The 24,249-nt window shown below is 34.4% G+C and overlaps 1 protein-coding gene across 1 annotated transcript; it reads right to left on the bottom strand.

The window, feature by feature from the left end:
- Positions 1-538: 538 nt before the first annotated feature.
- LOC124896707 lies at positions 539-1,822 on the bottom strand. The gene is made up of 3 exons (XM_047408433.1): positions 1,613-1,822; positions 803-1,357; positions 539-754 (listed from the first exon to the last, which is right to left on the bottom strand). Exons 1-3 carry the CDS (start codon positions 1,820-1,822, stop codon positions 539-541), a joined length of 981 nt encoding a protein of 326 aa, XP_047264389.1.
- Positions 1,823-24,249: the final 22,427 nt, after the last annotated feature.

Below are 24,249 nucleotides of genomic sequence, written 5' to 3'. Positions count from 1 at the left end.
GCATCATTGGAAGGTGGTAGCTTCATTACATAACCAAATGGAATTCTCTTGAATTCATAAGTGCTATACGAGTATGTAAAAGTGGTCTCATCCTGATTTTCGAGAGCAATACAAATCTAGTTATATCCAGAATAACTATCCAAAAAGTAATACCATCCTTTTCCTGCCAATCGATTAATCATTTAATCCATGAAGAGCAATGGAAAGTGATCCTTTAATGCCCATGAGTTGAGCTTTCAGTAATCCATACACACCCTCCACCCAGTAACAGGCCTGAGTGGGATCAATTCATTCTTCTCATTAGTTATCACTGTCTTGCCCCCTTTCTTGGGCATACCTTGCATAAGACTCACCCACTTACTATCTGATATAGGATATACCACCCTTGATCTAACCACTTGATGATTACTTTCTTTACCACCTCTTGCATAAGTGGGTTCAGGCGACGCTGATGCTCAATAGTAGGCACACAATCCTCCTCTAGTTGAATTTTGTGCATACATATACCAGGAGGAATACCAATGATATCTACAATAGTTCAACCAATAACTCTCTTATATATCTTAATAACAGAGATAAGAGCTTCCACCTGTTGCCTACCCAGATCAGCAATAATAATAATGGGTAGTAAATTACTGCTACTCAGAAACACATACCTCAAATGACTGGGTAACTCTTTCAATTCCAACACCGATGGCTCTTTGACAGATGGCTTTACCGGTGGTGTTGGTTGGTTATTAAGATCAAGGTCGAGCTTCTTAGGAGCATAAGAATATGATCCAATTCCTGTCAAAGCACAAACGGTCTCTGCATACTCCGCAATATCTTCACGATCAAAATTCATAACTACTGTGGCTATCGACTCAATAGCAAGATGCTTATCTATTGGTACTTCCTTCTCATCCTCATAATATACATCAACAATTGAGAACACGCTCATCTCTTTATGTTGTTTCATTGATTTGCCCAAATCAAAATGCATGACTTTATCATTTATCCTAAATAAAAGCTCATTAACTCGTAAATCTATCAGTGCACTTTTGATTGCGAGGAAAGGTCGATCCAAGATTATGGGCACCTCCAAGTCTACCTCACAATCCAGAATTAAAAAATCCACAGGAAATATGAAGGTAGCCACCTTCACCAGCATATCATACAAAATACCAACAGGTCGTTTTACCCATCTATCCGCCATCACAAGTCGCATATTGGTAGGTGTGAGTTTTCCCAAACCCAACTTTTTATAAATAGCTAGCGGCATCAAGTTGATGATAGCTCCCAGGTCACATAAAGACTTAGCAAATTCCAAGGACCTTACCGTGCAAGGAATAGTGAATGCTCCTGGGTCTGCCTTCTTCTACAGCAAAGACCTTGTAGCAATAGCACTACAATGATGGAGATTATCCAACGGTTTGTAGCTTGCCACTCTTTTCTTTGTCAAAAGGTCCTTCATAAATTTGGCATACCCTGGCATTTGCTCAAGTTCCTCAACCAAAGGCACATTTACCTTCAATTGCTTCAACCTAGCCAAGAATATGCTAAACTTCGTATCCTCAGCCTTCTTCTTCAATCTTTAAGGAAAGGGAGGTGGTGTTTTTGGGAGAGGGTTCACCACTACTTTCTTTTCCTTGTCTTCCTCTCTTTTCAACTCATCAGCCTGCTGCCTGTTGGATGCAACATCATAAATAATCTCATCAAATTTTTTAGACTCTACCGAATGGTCATTATCTACTTCATCAACATTCTCTGCCAAAATATCCACCATAGGCTTACCCACAGATGGGCTTGCCAGTACTTTACAACTCTTAGCGGTAATTGCCATCTACGAACCATCCTTTCTTGGATTTTAAACTCTGTCACACGGCAGAGTGCCAGCCTTTCTCTGATTAAACGCCACAGAAAGTTGGCTCATTTACTGCTCCACCTATTTTATTGAAGTAGAGTGTGAGTTAACTAATTGATTCATCGAGGATAAATCTTTTTTTATCTCTGCCACTCCAGTATTGGTTTCTTTCACCCCTTTTAATAATTTAGCCATCATATCTTCCATGGACATCTTCCCAGAGCTAGTTTCAGTAGCCTCATAATTTCTAGGAGGCACATACAATCCACTCCTATCATTTTTGTTTTTCCAATTTACTTAGTCTCGATCCTTGTGTCTAGATTTATCATAGTAGTTCCGACCTTGGTTTCCTTGGATAATGCCTTAGAAACCCCCTTGATTGTTCAAATAATTAGCTTCCTCCTTAGAATCAGAGTCAGCTTTACCCTATGATGTAACTGCTTTAACCTTCTCTATCTTTCCTGATAATAAATGCTTAGTAAAAAGGTCCATCCGTGTCTTCATGTGAGCTATGTCTTGGTCCTGTTCTTCTTTCCTTTACCTCTGTTCTACAGTCATGCCAATAGATGCAGTAGATCTTGCTAACTCATAATCCCTGGTATGCCAAGCTCTACTCTACTTTGTTCGACGATCCAACATCTTAGATGCCTCAGGAAAAGTGAGGTCCATAAATGACCCACCTATAGCATTATCCACCACTGGCTTAGTCAACGAATTCAAGGCCCTATATAATATTTCCTTTAGGTGGATATTGGTCATCTGATGATTCGGGCACTGAGTGAGCTTCTTTTTGAACCTCTCCCAAGTTTTATGAAGTGCTTCAGTTGGAAGCTGCCTAAAATTACTGATTTCATCTCTTAACTGTGCCTTCTTGGACGACGGAAAGAACCTTTCTATGAAAGCATCTTTCAATTGCCTCCAATTTGTAATAGAATCGAGGATTAGCCCATTCAAACATAAAGATTCTTCCCCAAATAGAGATAGTGGGAATAATCGAAGCCGAATAGTATTTTGTCCTACTCCTGGATTGTCGAACTATTTGAATGTTGAGATAAAGTTAATCAAATGCATATTTGGGTCATCACCCAAAACTCCACCAAATAGTCCCTTAAGATGTAATAATCAGATTATGGTACTCGTGATATTAAACTTAGCCCCAGGTGCTAGGGGTGTAGGAATAATAGCCCCTGTAGCACCAGCCCCATCCAGGTCATCATTATCATAGTCTAGAGCAAACTGGATAGCTTAGTGTTCAGGTCTCATCCTAACCTGGCAATTTCTATTGATATTCCTGTTCACTGGTACAGATACATCATTTTCACGTCTTGGGTTTAATAACTCATCATCACCCAGGTACTCATCATCTGGGTTTACTTCCTGACCATCATTGTCTGTATTTTGCTGGTTTACTTATGCGGCTACCAAGGCTGCTACTCTAGACTGCTCCTACTGAGCAGCTATTCTTTTTGGGTCCTATTGACCTCGATTCTACGAATGAGCTTCGGTTTTGGATGAATAGGTAATAATAATTGACCTGATCTCTGCGTACTTGGCATATAAGACACTCAACCTGCACAAAACAAAAACAACAAAAAAATAATAAAATTGGGGAATCTTTGACAAAAGGTCGATTAACAATCACAAACTTAGTTGACAACCGTATTCCCCAGCTACGATGCCAAAATTTGATACGCCCAAACTACAACTCTCATTAGAAAGTGTAAGCGGTCGATGTCAAATATAGAACCCAACTAGGTTGGGTGTCGAATCCCACAGGGAATACTGTGCTTACTAAGTATTGTAATGGTTACTGGACTGTTGATCAGAGGTTCCTGAATAAGGGGGTTTTGATTTGTAAGTTATAAAGTAATTAATTGTAACAAGAGTATTCCAACGAATGATTTTCTTGGTAATTAGTAATTTAAATAAGATTAAACAAACGAGGGCTATGGTTACAAAAATGCTAGCACAACTAGGGTTGTGAATCACTTAAGAGTTCCATTTACCAAATTAAATTGCAGGAAGGGTTGAATCCTATTCTTTATCCCCTAGTTTCTCAACCTAAGTGGATAAATTATCCTCTAATTCTCTCAAACTCAAAGGATACATTGTTCTTTCAACCATTTTCTCATGTAAGCTAATCCTGTTAGGGCATTTGTCATTAATCCAAAGGTTAAAGCCCTTAGAATTTATGTAAACACTTCCTTTTCCTAACAAACACTTTCCTTTCAGACAAGTGATGTCCTTGGGCTCACTTTTCAAGTTTGCAAGGAAGAAAAGCCATTAGATAGAAGAAAGGTTTATACAATATCAGTTATTCATGGAATGGAATTTGATTCACAACCCATAGATACTTTTCACATTAAGGATCCTATAACCTTAGTTATGGCAACTTCACAAAATTCCATAGAAGAAGAAGAAATAATTCTTGTATTATTCATAAATAGAATTAGAATTCACTTACACAAATATCAAGAATCAGCTTGAATCCTCAATAAATAATTGAATGATTAACTTCCCCAAAGATATAATTCAATCCCCAAAGTACTAGGTTACAGAAAGTTTCAATAGATGATAAACTTATTAAGGATCCAAAAGTCCTCTACTAACCATATAATTTTGTATTTATATGTTCCCAGGTAAAAAGGAATTTAAAATTCAAAATTAAAAAAGCCGCGTCCAAGTTAACGGCCAAAGTGGTGGTCCGTCGAAAGTCTGACGGTCCACCATTTGGTCCGTCACTGATTCTTCAGAAAAGTAGTTTCTAGATAAGGCCTAACGGTCCAACTGGTAGTCCATCAAAGTTCTGACGGTCTACTATTTAATCGGTCACTGAGTCCTTCAGGAGAGTGGCTTCTAGATAAGGTCTGACGTCACACCTAGTGGTCTATCATAATACTGACGGTCCACCATTTAGTCCATCACTGAGTCCTTTAGAAGGCCATGTTCTGGATAAGGCTTGACGGCACACCTGGTGTTCCATCGTAATATTGACGGTCCACCATTTGGTCTGTCACTGAGTCCTTCGGGAGATCATGTTCTGGATAAGGCCTGACGGTCCAACTGGTGGTTCATCGCAAGTCTGATGATCCACCATTTTGACCGTCAAATTCCTTTTATTGCTACTTTTTCCATATTTCTTCTATGGTTCACTTATTCCCTTGAAACACTAAAAAGACTCATTAAATACCACCTTAGTTGCTTGAAAATATATAATTTCCCCAAGAAGATGATGCTAAATGTTGCATCAAAATCCGAAACATCAGTATACCCTTATTGTCCTAAATTGCTATCCTACCCTACCCTAAACCTATATTACAAGCTAAAAAAGCCCTTTGTTATTTCCAACTAAGTGTGGTCATTATAGTGGCAATTGAAAATAGGGGCGAGCCTATGGTATGGTACTTGTAACATGGAGAGTTCCTTGAGAGAGTGAGTGATTGCACTTAAATTTCCTTGTTGCATAATTGGAAACTAGGTGTAGGAACCTTTCTTTCTTATGGGGGGCATGTGAATTAATTAAGGTGGGTGATTTTTTCATCTTCCGTGCAATGAGATAAGTAGATGTATTATATGATTTTAGTTGGCTTGTGAGTCACTTCTAGAGTGTTAGTAATTGTCACATAGACGCTCCCCAAGATCCATTACATCTTTCATCACTCCATTTTATGATGAAGGGTATTGTTAATAATTTTTTATCCATATGTGAAAATCTTTTTTCGATAGCAACCAAGTTGGAGTCTTCATGGTCATTGGGAACATAAATAAGGGCATACATGGAAAGGGTCTCATGGCAAGAGATAGTGTAGCTTGAGGACAAGCAAGGTTCTAAGTTGGGGGTGTTGATGAGTGGTAATCCTACCACTCATTCACACTAATCATGCATGCATACTACCATGTTTTGTAGTAGAAAATGAGGAATTATATGGATTTAAGTGCACTAACACCCATATTTTTTAGATATAAAGTGGAGAAGGTGAAAATTTATGGAATAGAGCTAAAAAGGAGCAAATGGAAGTAAAAGGAGTGCAGGTGGAAACCAAAGCAATCAACCTCAGTTATCATGATCGTGGTCCTTAAGCCGTGGTCACAGTCAGTCCAAGTGGTCAGCAAAGCACGGTCGTAGAACATAACCGCAGTCACATAACTGCGATAGCGGACAAACGCATGCAATCATGAATTAGTGGGAAGAGGACCAAGGAAATATTTGTAAAATATCATGGATGAATCCCAAATCATATATAAGCAAAACCCTTTCTTCTTTGGGTATTGCTTACCTCATAGCATAGTTTTGAATTCTAATCTTGAAAGCCTAATTGGGCAAGTGTGTAATTCACTTTGGAGACTTAAATTTCTTGGTTTTTTTGTGAATAATGAATGCTTTTGATGACCCACTTGGTACATTTCTATTTTCTTTCTTTATGAGTAGCTAAATAATTTAGTCTTGGGATAATGTTGAACTAGAGTTGTGATTGTGTGTGGGTATTGTTGTGTTTTCATGGATTTTAGTTCTGGAGTATGGATTTCACCATTTCTTGAGCTTAGGTGTTGGAATTTGATGGGTGAAAACTTCATATCTCCAAATGGGTTTGATGAGTGAAAGCTTCAAGCTCTAAAAACCCTTTGTCATCCTTAAAAGATGGATTTATATGAATATTAGGTAACCCATAACATCCTTGAAAGAGGATTATCGAGGGACAAAGCAATGGTGAACAACTAAGCCTATGGTTTACTACCCTTTATAATCTTAGAAATAAGTGTTTGGGGAGTATAAATTATGCCAGGAGCATCATCCTAGAAATAGGGATGCTTGGTTGAGGTTTTGGGTGCATATATAAACTCCACACTTGTTAGGTGCTCGAAAGAGCCAATGGGTGAAATCGTTGGGGTTTTATTGAAATATTGACCTCAATGATCGTCGACCTAGACTATCCATTAATTAACAACTAAACTCCATAACAAACCAACATTATTCCACATGCTTTACCTCTAAGGATACATAATCCCAAGATCTCTCCAAAGCTTGAGTTCAAACCTAAAATACCTTTTGCCTTCTATTTGTTAAAGTTTATGTGAAAAGTTTTCAAACAACTCCCCCATTTATTTATATATGTTTTTATTAGCATTCCGGTAACCTTATAGTAACTTGAGCACCCATAGGTTTGAAATCTATAACATTCACTCCTTAAGATTCGACCCCAATTTACATTGGGTTACTTGACAATGACCGCTTCACCCCTCAATTATGGGAGTGAGTTGAGCATTATCACCTTTCTTCTGATTACTTGCTAGTATTCACTCGCTAACCCATCTTCGGGGGACTATATCCCCACGCAATATAGGAATCGACCATACTACTATTCCTGCTTAGTGATCGGATTCAGGATCAGCTTATGTTGGATTGAAGTAGTAACCTTCCATACTCTAAAATACTTCATTTCATGTCATAGATTTCTTTACATACTTTGGTTATTTCATAGACTTTGGTTTTGGCTATAGTCGGGGGCATGTCCCGACGATATATGGTTTTACTTTTGGATAGAGGCTTTGTGGGACTACTATGTGTTAGTATGGTCAGTGTCGGTATTGGTGTCATCCTTAGTATTGGCATTAGTATTTGGACATATACTAATTGACTATATTTGATTTATGATTGTTCCATTTATTTTTGGATTTTATATATATATATATATATATATATATATATATATATATATATATATATATATATTTTATATATATATATAATATATATATATAATATATATATATATATTTAAATATATATATATATATATGTATGTATCTTTGGAACTCATTTGATATGGGACATAGGGCGGTTATGGTAGGGTATTGGGGGTGGTCTCCGATCCTGGTTGGGCTTGAGGCACCCGACATAACTAGGCCCTATTTAGGGTCATGTCAGACATTGGAACTTTGGCTACTCGATCTTGATTGTAATGTCATTTTTTGTGTAATTGACTAAAAAGGGGTGTTGTTTGTACTTTGTTTTGGATATTTGTACATGTGTAATGTGTAATTACAATACAATTGAGAAGTTCTTTTAAAAAGTCAAAGTAATAATACTCTGTTGTACGAATATATATTGTCGAAGTTAAGCAAACTATGATTACTATTGACCATATCACAAAATACCAAAACCAAACATTAAATACTGAACCATACCAAATTAATATGGTATGGTAATGGTATAGTGTTTTTGATAAATGAATACTTAAATTACTATACCAAATTTCAAATACTGTACCATACCATACCATGCCCACCCCTAGTCGTACTGTCTTTTTTTTATTGGGTATACTGACTTTTGCTTTGTATGATTTACTATTTAAAGGTTGTCTAGCATTTGAACATCGGCTTGATTGGAAGTTTGTAATATGACAAATATACTCAATATCTAAAAAAATTCTACACTTCTTTCTTCTCGCCCAAGGCAAAACACTGTTTGGATTGCATCTCCTTATTCTCGCCTTATCCCCTACCAATGACAAATATTAAAGCTATGTGTCTTGTGAACGTGATAAAGTAATCCAAACCAAAAATTGAGTAGATGAGGTTAGGAAATTCTAATTCCAAACTTCTATTGCTCAAACTTGGATTATAATATTTATCCTAGGTCTACCCCGAACATAATAAGATTCCGTACATTATCGGATGTTTTATTTTGGAAATAATGTGTTTATTCTTTAACTATATGTCACTTTCACCTTATTAACTTACCTTTTTTTAATTTTATTCTCACCCCACGCCTAAGGATTGATTCGTGCATTCTCTCGCCCACCGCTTCAATTGAAAAAGGCTCTGGATCTTTCTCTTAAAGCTTAGTCACCAAGACAGGGAAATCGGTCATAACAATGATATTAGTAATGGGAATCATGATATTACGAATGGAACAAAGAATCCTTCAATTACAAGGGGAATTATCACCAGTCTATAACTTGTCTACTCTGCCCCTTACTTTGAATACTCCTCCTAAGACACAAGTTAAGGGTAACACTACTATAAAATCTCATGCCACATTCACAAACCATCCCTTACCATAACTTTCTTTTCACAACCACCAAAAAATTCAAGTTACATATATACACTTCCTAAGAAACAACCCATATCCACATTCTTTTCTTCCATAATGTCATACACATCCAGCTCCACTAAATTCTCAAATGATATCATATGCCCATAATATACTGCCAATATTTACTATGAATATATCTCATTCTCATAATCTAGGCAATCATACTTTAGATCCAATTTATGTCAAAACAGTCCCATTCACCCACCACCAATACAAACTCAAACCTCCAAAAAATACCACTAATGCAATCCATGGTTGAAAGGTTAGAACAACTTGAATGTAGTAAAGGGTTGAAGGGGGTAAGTCATGAGGACTTGTTCATACATTCCACTGTTGAACTGTCAGAGGGGTACACACCTCCTAAATTAGAATTCTATAATGAGACTAGAGACCCTAAAATACATTAGAAACTATACTCTGACAAACTAGTAGGAGTAGGTAAAAACGAGCAGATTCTTATGAAGCTATTCATGAGGAGTCTCATTGGTGATGATTTATCATGGCATATCACTTAAGATGCAACAAATGGTTAAACCGGATAGATATGGCCTCTGATTTCATAGAAAGATTTAGTTTTAATGTTGAAAATAATCATGTTTGGTTCTACATTTAGAAGTTGAAGAAGAAACCTTTAAAATCATTCTGAGAATATTGAATGACATGGATGCATGAACTTTTTAAAGTATGCCCTCCTTTAGAGAAAAATCAAATGAATTTTTTTTTTGCACGCTCATGAGCCACAATATTCTGAAAAGATGATGCTTATTAAAGATCAAAATCTTGTTGACATCATCAAGTTAGGTGAGAGAATTGAAGAAGGCATTAAAAATGGCATGATAATAAATTTTGAGGAGTTATAGGTGAATAAGACCTCGCAAGATGGAAAGAACAATGACATAAAGAAAGTAAATGTTGTCTCTATAATTAACCAAACACCACTTTCTCTATTTCAATACAAAACGCCCGCATATCAAGCACCATCATATCCATTCCATACAACGACATACAATTACCTCATACTATCTTATAATGCTACCAACTATCCTTCACAACCTGCATACTTTTAAATTCCTCTAGCTACATTTTAACAATCACTAGCTTATCATTCGGTCTTATCATAATAAAACTTTCATATTTTACTTGGAGCATAAAACTAGGGTAGAATTTTTTATAGAATCTCAAATATTCTATGGAGAAGCATTTCTATAGGTTAAAGAAGACAATATATGTAATTGGTGTAGAATATTTGAGAGGATCTTAAAAATTCTATCAAAAATTATTTCTACAAGTTCAAGGCTAGCAAGATTAATTCCATTAAACTAGAGAAATTTTTTTAGAGGAATCCTAAAAAATTTCATCAAGGATTGCATCTCAAAAGAATGATATATAGTTAATGAACAAAGACAATGGATTCAAGATTTAAAGCAAGGAACTGGCGGATACACGAATCAATTTTTCCCTTTTTTAAACAAACAATTTTTCTTTGAGTGCGGGAATAGACTGACATAAATAAACTATAGAAATCTTGAGTATTCTATACATAATCAAAAGATATACAAGGCTAAGCATTGTTGTTGTATTTTGAGTGGATTGAACAGTATCCTCTCTCGAGAATTTGTTCAAAACAAAGCATTGTTTTGAGATTTTAATGGGGTTAAGTACGATTTTATCATGAATTTTTTGAGGCTAAGCATTGTCCTTAGAGAGACAATTGGGTTAAGCACTATCCTCTCTCGAGAAATTATTAGAAGCTAAGCATTTTTTCAAAGAATTTGATGGGGTTAAGCACGACTCTATTAAGAAACTATTTCAGGCTAAGCATTGTCCTAGAAAGGTTAATTGGGTTAAACACTACCCTCTCTCAAGAAATTATTTGGAGCCAAGCATTGTTTTTGACAATTTTATGGGATTAAGCATGACTCTATCAAGAAACTCTTTAAGGCTAAGCATTGTTCTATAGTAGTTAATTGGGTTCAGTACTATCCTCTCTCGAGAAATTGTTCAAAGCTAAGCATTGTTTTAGAAAATCGTTGGTGTTAAGTACGACACTATCAAGAAACTGTTTGAGGCTAAGCCTTGTCCTGGAAAAGTTAATTAAGTTAATCACTACCCTATCTTGAGAAACTGTTTGGAGCTAAGCATTGTTTCTGAAATTTGATTGGGTTAAGCATGACTCTATAAAGAAACTCTTTGAGGCTAAGCATTATCTTTGAAAAGTTAATTGGTTTAAGCACTACCTTATTCTTAATGTTTATCAGAGACTAAACACTACCCTTTAAAAGTTAATTGAGCTAAGCTCTATCCTATTCTTAAGGTCATCGGAGGCTAAGCATTGTTCTTTGGAAGTGAATTGGGTTAAGCACTACCTTATTCTTAAAGATTATCATAGGCTAAGCACTGCCATTTGGATGTTGATTGGGTCAAGCATTACTCAAAGATGAATATTATTTTCTAGATACTGAACATGCTAAGCATAATTACCTCGGCGTCATTTAAGTCTATTGCTTTACTGAATATAGTGTGGGTTAAGCACGACCTCTCAAAATTTATATGAGCAAAGCATTACTCTCTTATAACAAATACACTTTCTTATCTCATCCCATCATTATTATTACATATTATGTTTGTTTTTAGCACATTATTTAATCTTCTATCTGTTCTAACTATTTTTACCTAAGTTTATAGGAGCAAAGCATTGCTCACTCATAACAAATACACTTTCTTATCTTCTCTCATCATTATTGTAACATATTAGGTTTGTTTTCATCGCATTATATAATCTTCTATCTATGCTAGCTATTTTTATGTAAGTTTTGTTAAAAGTGACAACCAAAGTGAGAGACATTTGACAATTATTCTCCCCTCGATTCTGAACCTTTTTATCCCATTATTTCAACTTATTCATATTTCACCTTTCAAATCACTTATATTCCGACTTTGCAAACTCGTGCTTTGCATTTGTCAATTTTCTTTAGGAATCTCATACGTTCCTAAATTTAGAACTACACACGACCTGATTCTCATAAAAATAGAGATATGTAGGCGACTTAAAGCCAAAGTATCAACCACACTATTTTTAAAACCACCTTCTATTGCGTCAATTCCAATAAACCATCTCAGTAGGACAAAATTGGCTACAACGTCAACTTTTATTGCTCGAAAATTCTTTTATCATTCTCAAAAAATATAGGGGCAGCTGTTGATACCCAATTTTAACCTCCTAATACCCCTCTTAGGTTGCTATTTTATCAAAATCATTAATTTTGAATATTAATATTTTTTACGTATTATTTTAGTATCAAATAAAATCTTGATGTATCACATCCCTAATATGAAAATATATAAATTATTTTATTACTATTTAATTATTATTTTTATAATTTATTAATTTAACTATAATACTGAGACTTAATTTGATAATATTTTTATTTAATGTTCACACTCCTGATTTACAAACATTTGGTCTTATTATTATTATTGTAATTATTATTATTATTATTATTAATAATAATATTAATATTAAATATTAAATAGTATCCACTTCCATCCAAGTTTACCTATGGGTTTAATTTTTAGCCAATCTCTAGTCAATTGATGGCAATTTTAACCAAAATCAATATCAATTTTAATTTCAAATTAAATTTTAATTTCTGACCTATTTTTAATTTTTTTTGTCTCAATCGTTGATCAAAGTTGATCCTACGAATGAGATCAGTTCATCTTTTCCTTTTCTTTTTAATTACAAAACTAAATCCTAATCCTTGATTTTTTTTTGAAAACATCTGCCTCCCCCTTTACCTTTCTCTCTCATCTCTCTCTTCATCTCTCTAAACATCACTATCTCCCATAACTCCCGCCTGCGACCACGCCGCTAGTCGGTAGAATTCTCTCTCCTCTCCGATTCTTCTTTCTTTCACCGGTAGAAAGTCATGCAACGCCGACGCCGCCAGTCGCTTCTTCCCATCTCTCCACCTCTTTTCTTTTCTTTACAGCTGGAGAAAACTGACCAAACTCTACCCATCACTTATTCTCCTTTCCATGCATCGCGACTATTGAAATGCTACCACTGTCTTTAAATCTAAACATCACCATTGTCGCCTGAGGATCATAAACGAAACTGTCCAATGAAGTAGCTAATTAAACAACCCATCTAGTTGCCTTGCTGCTCTGATTTTTGGCAAAATATCACTGGATAGACAGTGAAATTCATGATGGATTCTCAAAAATCCATTCCAGGTTTTCCTTTATTTAATTTCATGTTAATTTTCTATCCTCAACTTCTCCTACTCTTTTTCTTTTAGACAAATTCGTAGATGTGAAATTTCTAAAATATGGCTATGAGTTTTGACATAATTCTTCTAATTTTATGTTTTTATATGTCTTCTAATTAACATATGTAAAAAAAAAAACCCAATTTTTATGACCCTTCTTTAATACTAAATTTCTTAAAGATTTGGTATTGATTCTTCTAGACATGTTATTCCAATTCCAAAAAAGATCCATAAAATTTTTTGATGCTCATTTATTGTCTTCATAACTTATCTGATTTGGTTGATTGAATGATTACAATAGTATACTAATTTTCTAGATAGATCACGATTTTTTCCTGCAAAGCATATGGATTTGACTCAGTGTCACTCTTAAATATGGTGAATCTGATATGATTGTGTATTTTAATTATATATGGAAAATATCCATCATTGTCCCAATTTTATGACTTGATTAATATTTTACTGCCCTACTTTTTAGTTTAAATATATTTGAATATATTTTGATTAGCCTATTATGGTAAATAGGAGCTGTTTTGTTTTACTTAATTGATTCGATGTATTTATTTAAGGAAGGAAGATCTCCTTAATTAACGAGTTTAATATTCTCCTTCTTTTTGAGTTTAGTGCTCTTTTGCTATATAACTCCCTTTTTCTTAAACAACTTCACCAGTTGTAACAAACAAAAATCTTTATACAAAGTAATAAACAATACACTTTAAATTCTTTTTCTTTCTGATAATCTTGCTAAAAGAAATTTGAGTTGGCGTCTTACTCATTGCAATTGCTATGTGTGTAGGTCAAAGTCCTGATTCTCTGATTTCTCTTTAATTGCTTGTCATCACTAAACTTGTTAGTTTCTTAAATGTCTTCAATTATTACATATTATTTTAAATGCCTTGATGTTTTTCTTGATTTCCTTCTAAGCTCTATTAAGTTGTTTAATAAGACATGTTGGTGAATTCATTGTTTTTCTCTGTATGTTCTTTCAATTAGAGTGCTATATAAATGTTGGTTTGTTGTGCAATTGGGATATGCTGCATTTGTCCTGCAGATACTATCTATCCTTCGATGTAGATAAAGAGTCGTTGGGTGATCCGAAATGTTGTTAATTCTAATTCCTTATGTTTATTTTATCTCTTTTTCACTTTCCTTTTTTTGTGTGTCTATAACAATTTATTGAACAAACGATGTATTGTAATAATAAATTATGGAAGACTATTTGGGGTGCGAGGCTTATGTGCTTTTATTTGCTTATATGAATCACTTAGACAAACCTTAATGTAGAATTAACAATAAATTTATTTTGTCCCCTAGATATTTTGGTTTTAGGAGTTTTAATTGAACTTCCAACATAAATTGAGTGCAAGCATGTTAATTTAACCCATGGCATGTAAAATTAATGTTCAACATTTGTATTTATGTTATTGCATGTTTTAATTAATTCCACTACGTCAAAAATCATTTTCCAACATAAGAAAATTATTTTTCAGCATATTAAATTAATTTGCAGCATCTAAAATTACTTTCCAGCAGATTTAAATTAATTTTTAGTATATTAAATTATTTTCCAGCATATTAAAGTTAGTTTCTAGCGTATAAAATTATTTTTCAGCATACTAAAATTAATTTTTATGATATTAAAATAAATTTTCAGCATAACGAAATGAATGTTTAGCATGTTTGTGAATTTTCAGCAATAATTTATTAATTTCCAGAAGTAACAAACATTTTCAGTGATACAAATTGTGGTCTCTAACATATTAATTATTTTTAGCATGTCGTTACATTTCCTAGCATATTTACTAATTTTACAACATGTTTATTTTTCTTACATAATAAAATTAATTGTTATCATTCCCTAACAAGCTTGACTCTGGACGTGCCTATTAATTTAATAAAATTACAACACATTATTTTGAAATAATTTAATAATTGTCTTTCGTCAATAAACAATTATTTATCACTTAGTATCATGCCTATAGAATTTAACTAAGTTTCGACATTACTTAGTTGCTCGACATTTTTTATATATCATGTCTATAGGTTCTAAAATGAGTAATTAGTTCTTTAGATAATCACCTAACCAACTCCTAATTAACCAAGAGTTTGTTTGAAATCATTATGTGTTATGTGCTTGTCCAATGTGCTTTGTTTGACGCGCTTTGTGTCTAACTAGGAAACTTAATTTTCTTTGTCTAGATCCCAAATTCAAAAATAAAAAGTCCAATGCCTTTTGGACATTAAATGGGGGCGAATAGGCATGTTAGACAATGGTAGTTTTATTAGGCTTAGTAACCAAATTAGGTTGGGGTGGATAGTCATTCGGAGATGATGGTAACCCAAGCCTAATTTAATAATGTGACATACGACATTGTCACCCATTTATAATCCGACTTCTAGTTTAGAGGCCGGGTAATGATTAACAATCTAAGTGCTGATTCGAACAAAATAAAATAAATCCTTTGTCCAGTCTTGTGAATTTGTTTTTCTCCTTTTTTTAAGTTTATTTGATTATTTGTTGGGGTAGTTATGTTTATTATATAAGTAACCCCTTTTTGTTATATAAATTATGTCATTTCTATTTTTCCGCTTATCTGATTTACATTGTTTCTTATCTTATTTTTATCATCACTTAGATAATTAATAATTAGAAAATAATTAAATAAAATATCTTGTTTATCCATCACTTAGTTAATATTACGTTTATAAAATAAGTGAACTTTGCTTATCACATAGAATCCCTATGTAAAAATATGAATTCGATCGGAAATAATATTTGTAGACCTCGAAGATGCCTAACACCTTCCTTTCGAGGTAATTTGAACACTTAAACAAACTTCTGATGACATAGACTAATTAACTGATTCCTAATTAGCCTAGAATGGTTCCCTAACATACCTTAATTAATTAGGTAGTGACTCTCTACTCTTTAAACATCCCAAAAAGAATTGTCAAGTCGACTCTCACTTTTTGAGAGAAAATGGGGGCACGACACATTATTCAATTCTACAATTTTTCACTTATTTTACTCTTTCAACAGATGGTGAGAATATAATATTCTTCTATCTATGGTGATAAGCTAGCACCTGCTGTTGGGCCCTAGATAGGGTCAAGGCAGGGGTCATGATTGTGTCAAAAATAGAGGCAGATCTCATGTGGCATCTCTAACTAGGGGATATGATAGGGAACTATTTCTTAATCTAGAGATTGAGCCTGATGATGTAGCTTATCAGCTAAAGGGTATGGGTCTAAGTTAGGTTACTCAAGGTTTTATTATTACTCTAGTGCTACAAGATGTTTTAATTTGATGTTTTAATTTGAGTCATGAGTCATTTAAAGGGTGCATCACAGATGGGTCTCAAACTAGATGATTATTAAACCTTTAGAACAATCACTGATTTAGGGTTTCTATCTCCTAGGGAAGAACCAGCTGGCTCCATATATTGACACTTTACTGTCAAAATTGTTGCTTAATCGATTGTACCTAGACTAGTGATGGTATTTGATCAACAAATTATATTTAATATGTTTGTTAAATTTTGTCAAATTAAGTCCTCCAAAGTTTAGTAGTGCACCCGAGGAGGATGTATATAGTTTTTGGTCAGTTTCCAAAAGAGGTTGCATAACCTTAATTTGGATGAGTCACATGTAATTAATCATACTACTTTTTGGTTGGTAGGGGAGACAAAGTAGTGGTGGGTATCTCATCTTATTGTCAGCTAGCAGCCCCCCCTGATGACATGGATATAATTTTTGGAGGCTTTTCCAGAGAAGTATGTACCACACAATATGAGATAAAGGTTAAGAAATGTCTGATGCTTTAGAGTAGGGTTCTATGACTGCTACTAAATATGATTTTTTCTTCCATTCCTTATTTAGGCATGCTTTAATGAGTATCTCGATCGAGAAGAAGGGTTTAGTAAGTTTGTAAAAGGATTGGTTAAGTCTCTTTAGTTGGTGACTACATGTAGCATATTTTAGTAGATAGTTGACCATGCTAAGAGGATTAAAGGGATATGCTATGATTCCTAAGGGTCATTATTTTCCACACAATACGTCTATTTAGGAAATGTTATAGGGTTTGATAGTGATTATTTGAGTTTTGGTATTTCAAATAGGCAGAGTTTGGATCAACTGTCAAGAGGTTCTCCTACTGGGTTGTTATTTCATGAGTGATGTTCTGGATCATACATGCCATCCAATTAGCCTATTATAGTTAACAGATGCTATGGTTGTTGAGTGTTGGGGAATATTGCCAGATGGTGGTCTAGGCATAGGTTAGGTGAACCACGATAGAGCTCTTAGGTTTAGACTTATTGAGCATTGGTACCACCAACTAGAGGGGGTGAACAAAGTGATAACACTGATTTACAGGGAAATAAAGATGGATCTCTAGTGACTCGTGGTAGAGGCTATGGAGTTGATCAGTCTATGAGTGGATATGATTAGTGTCATATATTCTCGGGTAGACCTGAGGATAGATATCTAATACAACTATATTTTTATGGTTCTTATATGCTATGGATTTGTTTCAATTATATTTAACCTTGGATCCATATTTTTCTATATGTCTGCTTATTTTGCTTTGGGACTTTAATTGATGAGTGAATCTCTTGTCGTGCCTATTTATTTTTCCACAATAGGTGATTCCTTAGTAGGATTAGGTATATTGATTCCTATAATATGACTCTTTGGGTGTAGGGTTCTTGGGTAGACTGAATTGTTCTAGGTGTGGTAGATTTCGGTGTGATTTGGGTATGACATCCTTAATGGTTATGTTGTGGAGAAAACTTTGTGATTGACTGTCTTAAAATATGACTAAATTAGAAAGCATTCTTGATTCATCAATTTAAGTAAGGGAGGAAAGACTTTCAAGTGTTCAATATTTATGGTTGTGTAACGACTTATTCCATTATTATAGCATTGATTTGGGTGTAAGTGTCCAAATAGAGTTTTTCCTAGGATGAGAGTTGTTAAAATCTCAAGCTAGGATGATTTTTGATAGAAATTGAATGTTGTATGGCTTAGAAATAGTTCGTGTAAGGGGGTGTGGTGTTTGATTATTTTGACTAAATATTATGATAGATGAGAGATATAGTGGTCTATAAAATCTCCAGAATGAGAAATAGATTAGTAGAACTCTTGTTATAGCATTTGCCGCAAGGGATAACATTTGTGTAATCAAAAAACCCAAAAAGTGTTGTAGAAAGGGGAATTTCTTGAAAATTCCTTGAGTCACTAGTTTAGGACAATTATAGTAGTCCTAATATCATCGTAGCAGGGCACATAATGGTCGATGATCTTTAGGGATGAACTACCTTAGCTACCTCGGGTTACTACTCTTGGACCGCTGTAGCAGATGGGGGATCGTTATATCAATACTGAGTAATTAATGTGCATGGTTTTTGAGTTTTGATATTTTTTTGGTTTCTCATCCGATGTTCGGTACTCGCATTGGAGTCTGACTAATCTGGATTCGCACCGCGTAGGGCCCTAATTTGGAGGGAAGCGCTCCCTACCAAGGATTTTCTATACCCAGGGCTTGAACCCAAGACCTCTGATTAAGGAAGGAGCAGCCCCATCCGCTGCACCATATCCTTTGGTGGTGAGATTTGATGTTATTTTCTCCTAAACATCCAAAATTTTGACCGAAGGCTTACGATAGGTAATTTCGTACTAGCTTGAGTGATTTATACTATTAAGCAAGAATATTACACCATTCTAATATCGATTAATCCATTTAATCAGTAGAATCACTAGAACAAAGAGTTATGATAAACTTCTTGGGTGTAAGCCCTAAATTGATGAGCTGGCAAGAATTGCCCATGTGTAGTCCTAAAATTGCTTACTAATGATTTTAGGTTGTTACATTACACTTCCTAATGTAGAATTATTTCATTTTAATATGGATAATAGGGATTTGGCCAATAGGTGAAAAACCTCAAACTAATGATTTAAAATATGAACAAGGATAAAATTAGTGGGTTTTGTCCCTAATTCCTAAATTAAAGAGTAAGTTTTTGTTTACTACTTTTTCGTTGCTTTTTTGATTGAGAATGATCTAAAGCTCCAAAGAAAGGCAAACTCTTGCATATATAGACTTGATTTAGACGTTTTGCATATTTATAATTAGAATGTTTATGGATTGCCTTTGGGCAAACTTGTTAATTAAGAGTGGGTTGTTGTTGTTGTTTGTATAAAGTGGTTAAATGACATTGAATTAACTAATTATTTTATGATAATAAATTGTGTACCTAAATTATTATTGGTGTACTGTGATACATCCTGAATAATAGTGATTGCATTTCATTAAATAGGGATATTTGGAGGGCCATGTATCGCGCTAATACAAATTACTTAATTATTGATATATCGGAAGTTTAGGTTCCACGTCGACCGGTATAGGGACAAAGCTGGTCCCCTGTAGGTCATGACTATTCGAGCAAACATAAGTCTCCATAATGAGTGTGTACAAATTTGATATGATAATTGATATTCATTATTTACATATGTTGGCCTTTTGCTTCTTCATATAACATGCATTATGTGATGTGATGATTGAGGTAGAATTAAACTACTCTTCTAAGATTGTTAACTATATGGATGATTAGGTATTGATTTACACTTGCGTATTTAGAATGGGCATTGGTTCTCTTTATTATGAACATGTACTAGTAGTTGTAAAACAGTTAATAGGGTGATAGTTATGACCTAGTTAAATGTATTGGTTGAACTTAGGCACTTTACTAGTGGAGGTTGTTGCTTGAGTTTGAGATTACATGTTATGTGGTGATTACTAGATTACTTATTTTTTAATTTATGGTCTGATTTATTTCAGCCGATGATACATACCGGTACATATGGTTTATATTATTACTACTTTGTGCTATTCTTTTGTTAAGCATAGATAATATCTTAGAGACTCCTACGAGACCTCACCTCTAGTGTGTGACCAACAGTTTCTGATCCAAGGGCGATCACTTATCTTTAGGATGTCATGGATCATCTCAATAGATCATGTCAATTCATTCAAAAGATTATTCTCTTATATTTTATTAGTTTTGGGTATTTATCTTAGACATTATTTTGTTAAAAGTTCTTGTATGATGATTTTAGGATCCATGAGTATTGTAATAGGTAGTTTGATTTTTTTTCATTCATTATTATTTTATTGGTTATGAGATATTAATCATTAAAGGTGATTTTTTCTGTATTCTATTAAAATGATTGGTAATGGCGTGGATTAGATGGTTCTCCCACTGGAGGGTTAGTGTGGGTTCTATTTGCGGCCATTTTTGTTATGAAAATATTGGTATAAAAGCCATATGTTCGTTGATCTCTTCGTATAAGAACATGTCTAGAAAAGCCTTAAAATATGGTATGGATACATCTGTACTTTTCTACTAGAGGCTATATGGAACTAGAGAACACTCAATTTCTTCTTTTTTTGTGCTAATTACTTGATTCAAATTAGTATTTGGTGATCCAAATTGGTATCTAACTTTTTTATTATTATTATTCTTGCAAATGTTGAGAACATGAGCTAATAGACCTATTGCAGAGGCATCTAAACCAGTTGTTGGGTCTAAAATTCATGTTAGAGGACTAGTGAAAGGAAGATGAGGTAGAGGAATGAGAGTCACACGTGATAGGGGTAGATCTCAGGTAATTGTGGGGATCAAATTAAGAGAGATTAGCATCTCCTCCCCCTTATGAGGATGGTTTAAATATAGCACAAATTGTTTTGATACCGGTGAAGGAAGAGAAAATACTGTCTCTTGATGAGGCATCACTAGTTTAGGGAGGTACAACTTCTAATTAGATGTTTTTTTATATGATTCAATAGGTTCTAAGCTTTTGAAGTTGATTGGAAAGACAAGTGACTAGGAGTGCAACATGCTACTGGCATGGCTCCTCAAATAGATAAGGTATCAAAGATGCATGTCTTAGATATGAGCATGATATATTCTAGTAAAGAAAAAACCTCTTAATTTTCATAGAATCGAGTCTGAAGATGTCTATGAGTTTATAATCGACTGCTATGAGAGACTTCATAAGATGAGGGTGATGTTGCCCAAAAACTAACCTCCAATTGAAGTATGCTGCGGTTGATATCAAATATAATAACCCAAACCAGGTTGGGGTCGAACCCACAGGGAACATGTTGGACAGTATCTCAAACTTGAAAAAATTCACGAGCAATGCATAAAAGTAAATAGGGAATTTGAGGTCAAAAGTAACAAGTAATAGAACTTGAATGCTTGAGTTTGTAAATAATCTAAGATGAACACTAGGACTGTGTTTCCCCTGGCTTCATAATTACGTAAGATTCTCGTACTCAATCCACCTAACCCTCCTTCTCTGGATGCAAAGTTAACAAGATATCTACTATTAATCGTCTTGTGAACCCATTGATAAATATAACCCTTTACCTTGTGAGTCTCAGGGTGTTGCCTTTCTTTCCCTTGTTTATAACCTCAGTACAACTCTCACCTTTTGAGTCTCGAGTTGATTAGAAGAGGGTTGGTAGCCACGAACCACTGTTGTAATGTCATTTTCCCAATCTTGAACTCCCTTTTGAGGATGTTCTCGAATACAGGCAATCCCTAAGCTATTGCAGCAGCTTGGGTTCAATGAATACATAGAAGATTACAATACATGCAATGACAGTCGAATAGATGAATTTTCTGCTTCCCTTATGTATCTAATCCGCTAGGGTTCCCGTAAACCTAGTTAAGAAAATAGAAACTCATGTTTATGAAAAAATCCATGATAATTAATAAAGAACACATGTAATTAATTTCATAATTCTGAAAGAGAGAAAATCCAAAGTCTCCTATTGAATGCGAACCCAAAATCTCAAGAACAAAAGTATCAAGGATCAAAGTATGCTAAAAGTATTCAAAGTAATGTAAAAGTGTAACCTAATAAAGGAAAAACCCTAAGGTATTTATAGTATCTCAAAATAATAAAAAAAATCCTAATAAAAATGCAGTGGGAAAAGTTAGTCGGTGACTGTTACGACTCATAACATCTCTTTATGAGTCATCTTTAGCTTGTTGTCAGCATTCTTGTGAACTTTTCTCTGTAAGGCTTTGGGAAACTATTGTCTTTACAACTTATCACCACAATTCGTAGTGAGTCCTTTCGACTTGTGGTCTTTACTTATTATCACTTGTGTCTTGAACTTCAGGGTTTTGAACACTGGTCTCTTTACGATTTCCCACTATGAGTTATAGTTTGAACTTATGACTTGTAGTCTACTATGACTTCACCTCTGGACTTTGACTTTACTTTTGCTCACTCTTTGATTGTTCTCCATGAATCGTAGACAAATCTTACGAGTCGTAGTCACTAGTCGTAATTACTCTTTATTTAGTTTCTCAGCTTCACTTTTTCCACTTTCAATTTAATGAGTCAGGCTATGAGTTGTATGATGACTTGATGACTTGTAAGTAGACCAGACTTCAACTTATTGATAGCTTTTTCTTCCACTTTTCATTCAACTGAAATGGTAACCTGTTTCATTTGCCACTACACATAAAACCACATTATATCCAACAAGATAACCTAAGTCCTAGCATAAATTCCTTGTTTTAAGCATTGAATGTGCCATGTTTCCATGGCACATAAACACCTTCAACTTAGAATGTTTGTGTGTCCTTAGGAAAAATCAATATCACACCCAACAAAAGCATGATGCTTAACTTTGAAGAGTCTGTGGCCTATTTGGTAGTCGATTTATCAGTCAGTTCAAGAACACTTTATACTCCCCTCCCATTTCATTGTTTCAAATGCTATTGTGTATAACAATCAAGTACTATAGTGTAACCCACAAGAATATAATAATGTAATTACATTAGCCACGAATAACTAGGCCTAAGCAACATACACTACTGGGACAAATATGTAACCTGACTTTGCAACCCATGCACCCTCACAGTCAAATAAGTCCATATCTCTCATTTTGATTTAGACTATTATTTCAGGGCCGTTCTAAAGATACTCACACTCATAAAGAAGTTCCAATCAGTGTACACAGAGTATCATAGGCTTGCCCTTATGATTTTCACCTAAATTTTCAGACGGTCGGGCTCAGATCACTATACAACTTTATTTGGATTGCAATGTTGGATTGGGATTGGTTATGGTATATTATGGGACATTTAAGTGACTCAACATCCTTGGTACTACACTTTCTTAGGGATTCAATTTTTCTACCATCTTTTTATTTAATCCGACCTTATTTCTCCCTTTTATTCTTTTCATGCCTATTTTTTGGGCGGGTGTTGTTTTCTTTATTTTTCATGCATTTTTCTTTTTCTTTTTTCTCTTTTTTTTCCTTTTCTTGTTCTTTTATTTCTACTGCACCCACCTTTAATTATTCTTCTATCTACACTTCTTTCTTCGTACTCACTTTTCACTATATACCCCTATGATAGCCACCCTCAACTTAGGCGATTTGCCTAAGTTGAGGTACATAGTGTCCATGAAGGACCAGGGCCAAAATAGGTTCATTGTAGTCAAGTAGGAAGGTGAAAAAAGTGTACACAGTAAAAGTCGGTCAATTAGGCTCAAAATCAAAATCAAAGAATTCCTATCTCATTTGGTTTGACATTTTAGGCTCGAGTGGACTAATTAGAAAAATGGCATATGATCCTCTCCTACCATAACCATCCTACATCCTAGGCAAAAGTAATCGGGCAAGTTCTGGACTCCGTACACACTAGAAAGTAAGTAACATCTCATACTCACTTTGTACAGGGTCACATGTCTGTCACAACATATCCAATTCCTACACCTACATGCCATTATTATTTTGTGCTAATTCTAATGACATTAAAAGATTCTCAAAAGTTGCACATGCATACAGATCACATAGTTTTTCACAATCAAAAATTTTAAGAGATGTATAAATTTTTCAAAAAAAAATTCAATCAGAGTCATAGAACATGTTGTATATAATTTATCAATTTCCTATGCACACCATTAATCTAACTTGAGCATCACAAAACAGACACACATACATGCCAATTTTA

This window comes from Capsicum annuum, chromosome 3 (assembly GCF_002878395.1).
Source record: "Capsicum annuum cultivar UCD-10X-F1 chromosome 3, UCD10Xv1.1, whole genome shotgun sequence".
Taxonomy (NCBI): domain Eukaryota; kingdom Viridiplantae; phylum Streptophyta; class Magnoliopsida; order Solanales; family Solanaceae; genus Capsicum; species Capsicum annuum.
Note: the sequence above shows the minus strand (reverse complement) of the source record. Positions and strands in the feature narration are given on the sequence as shown.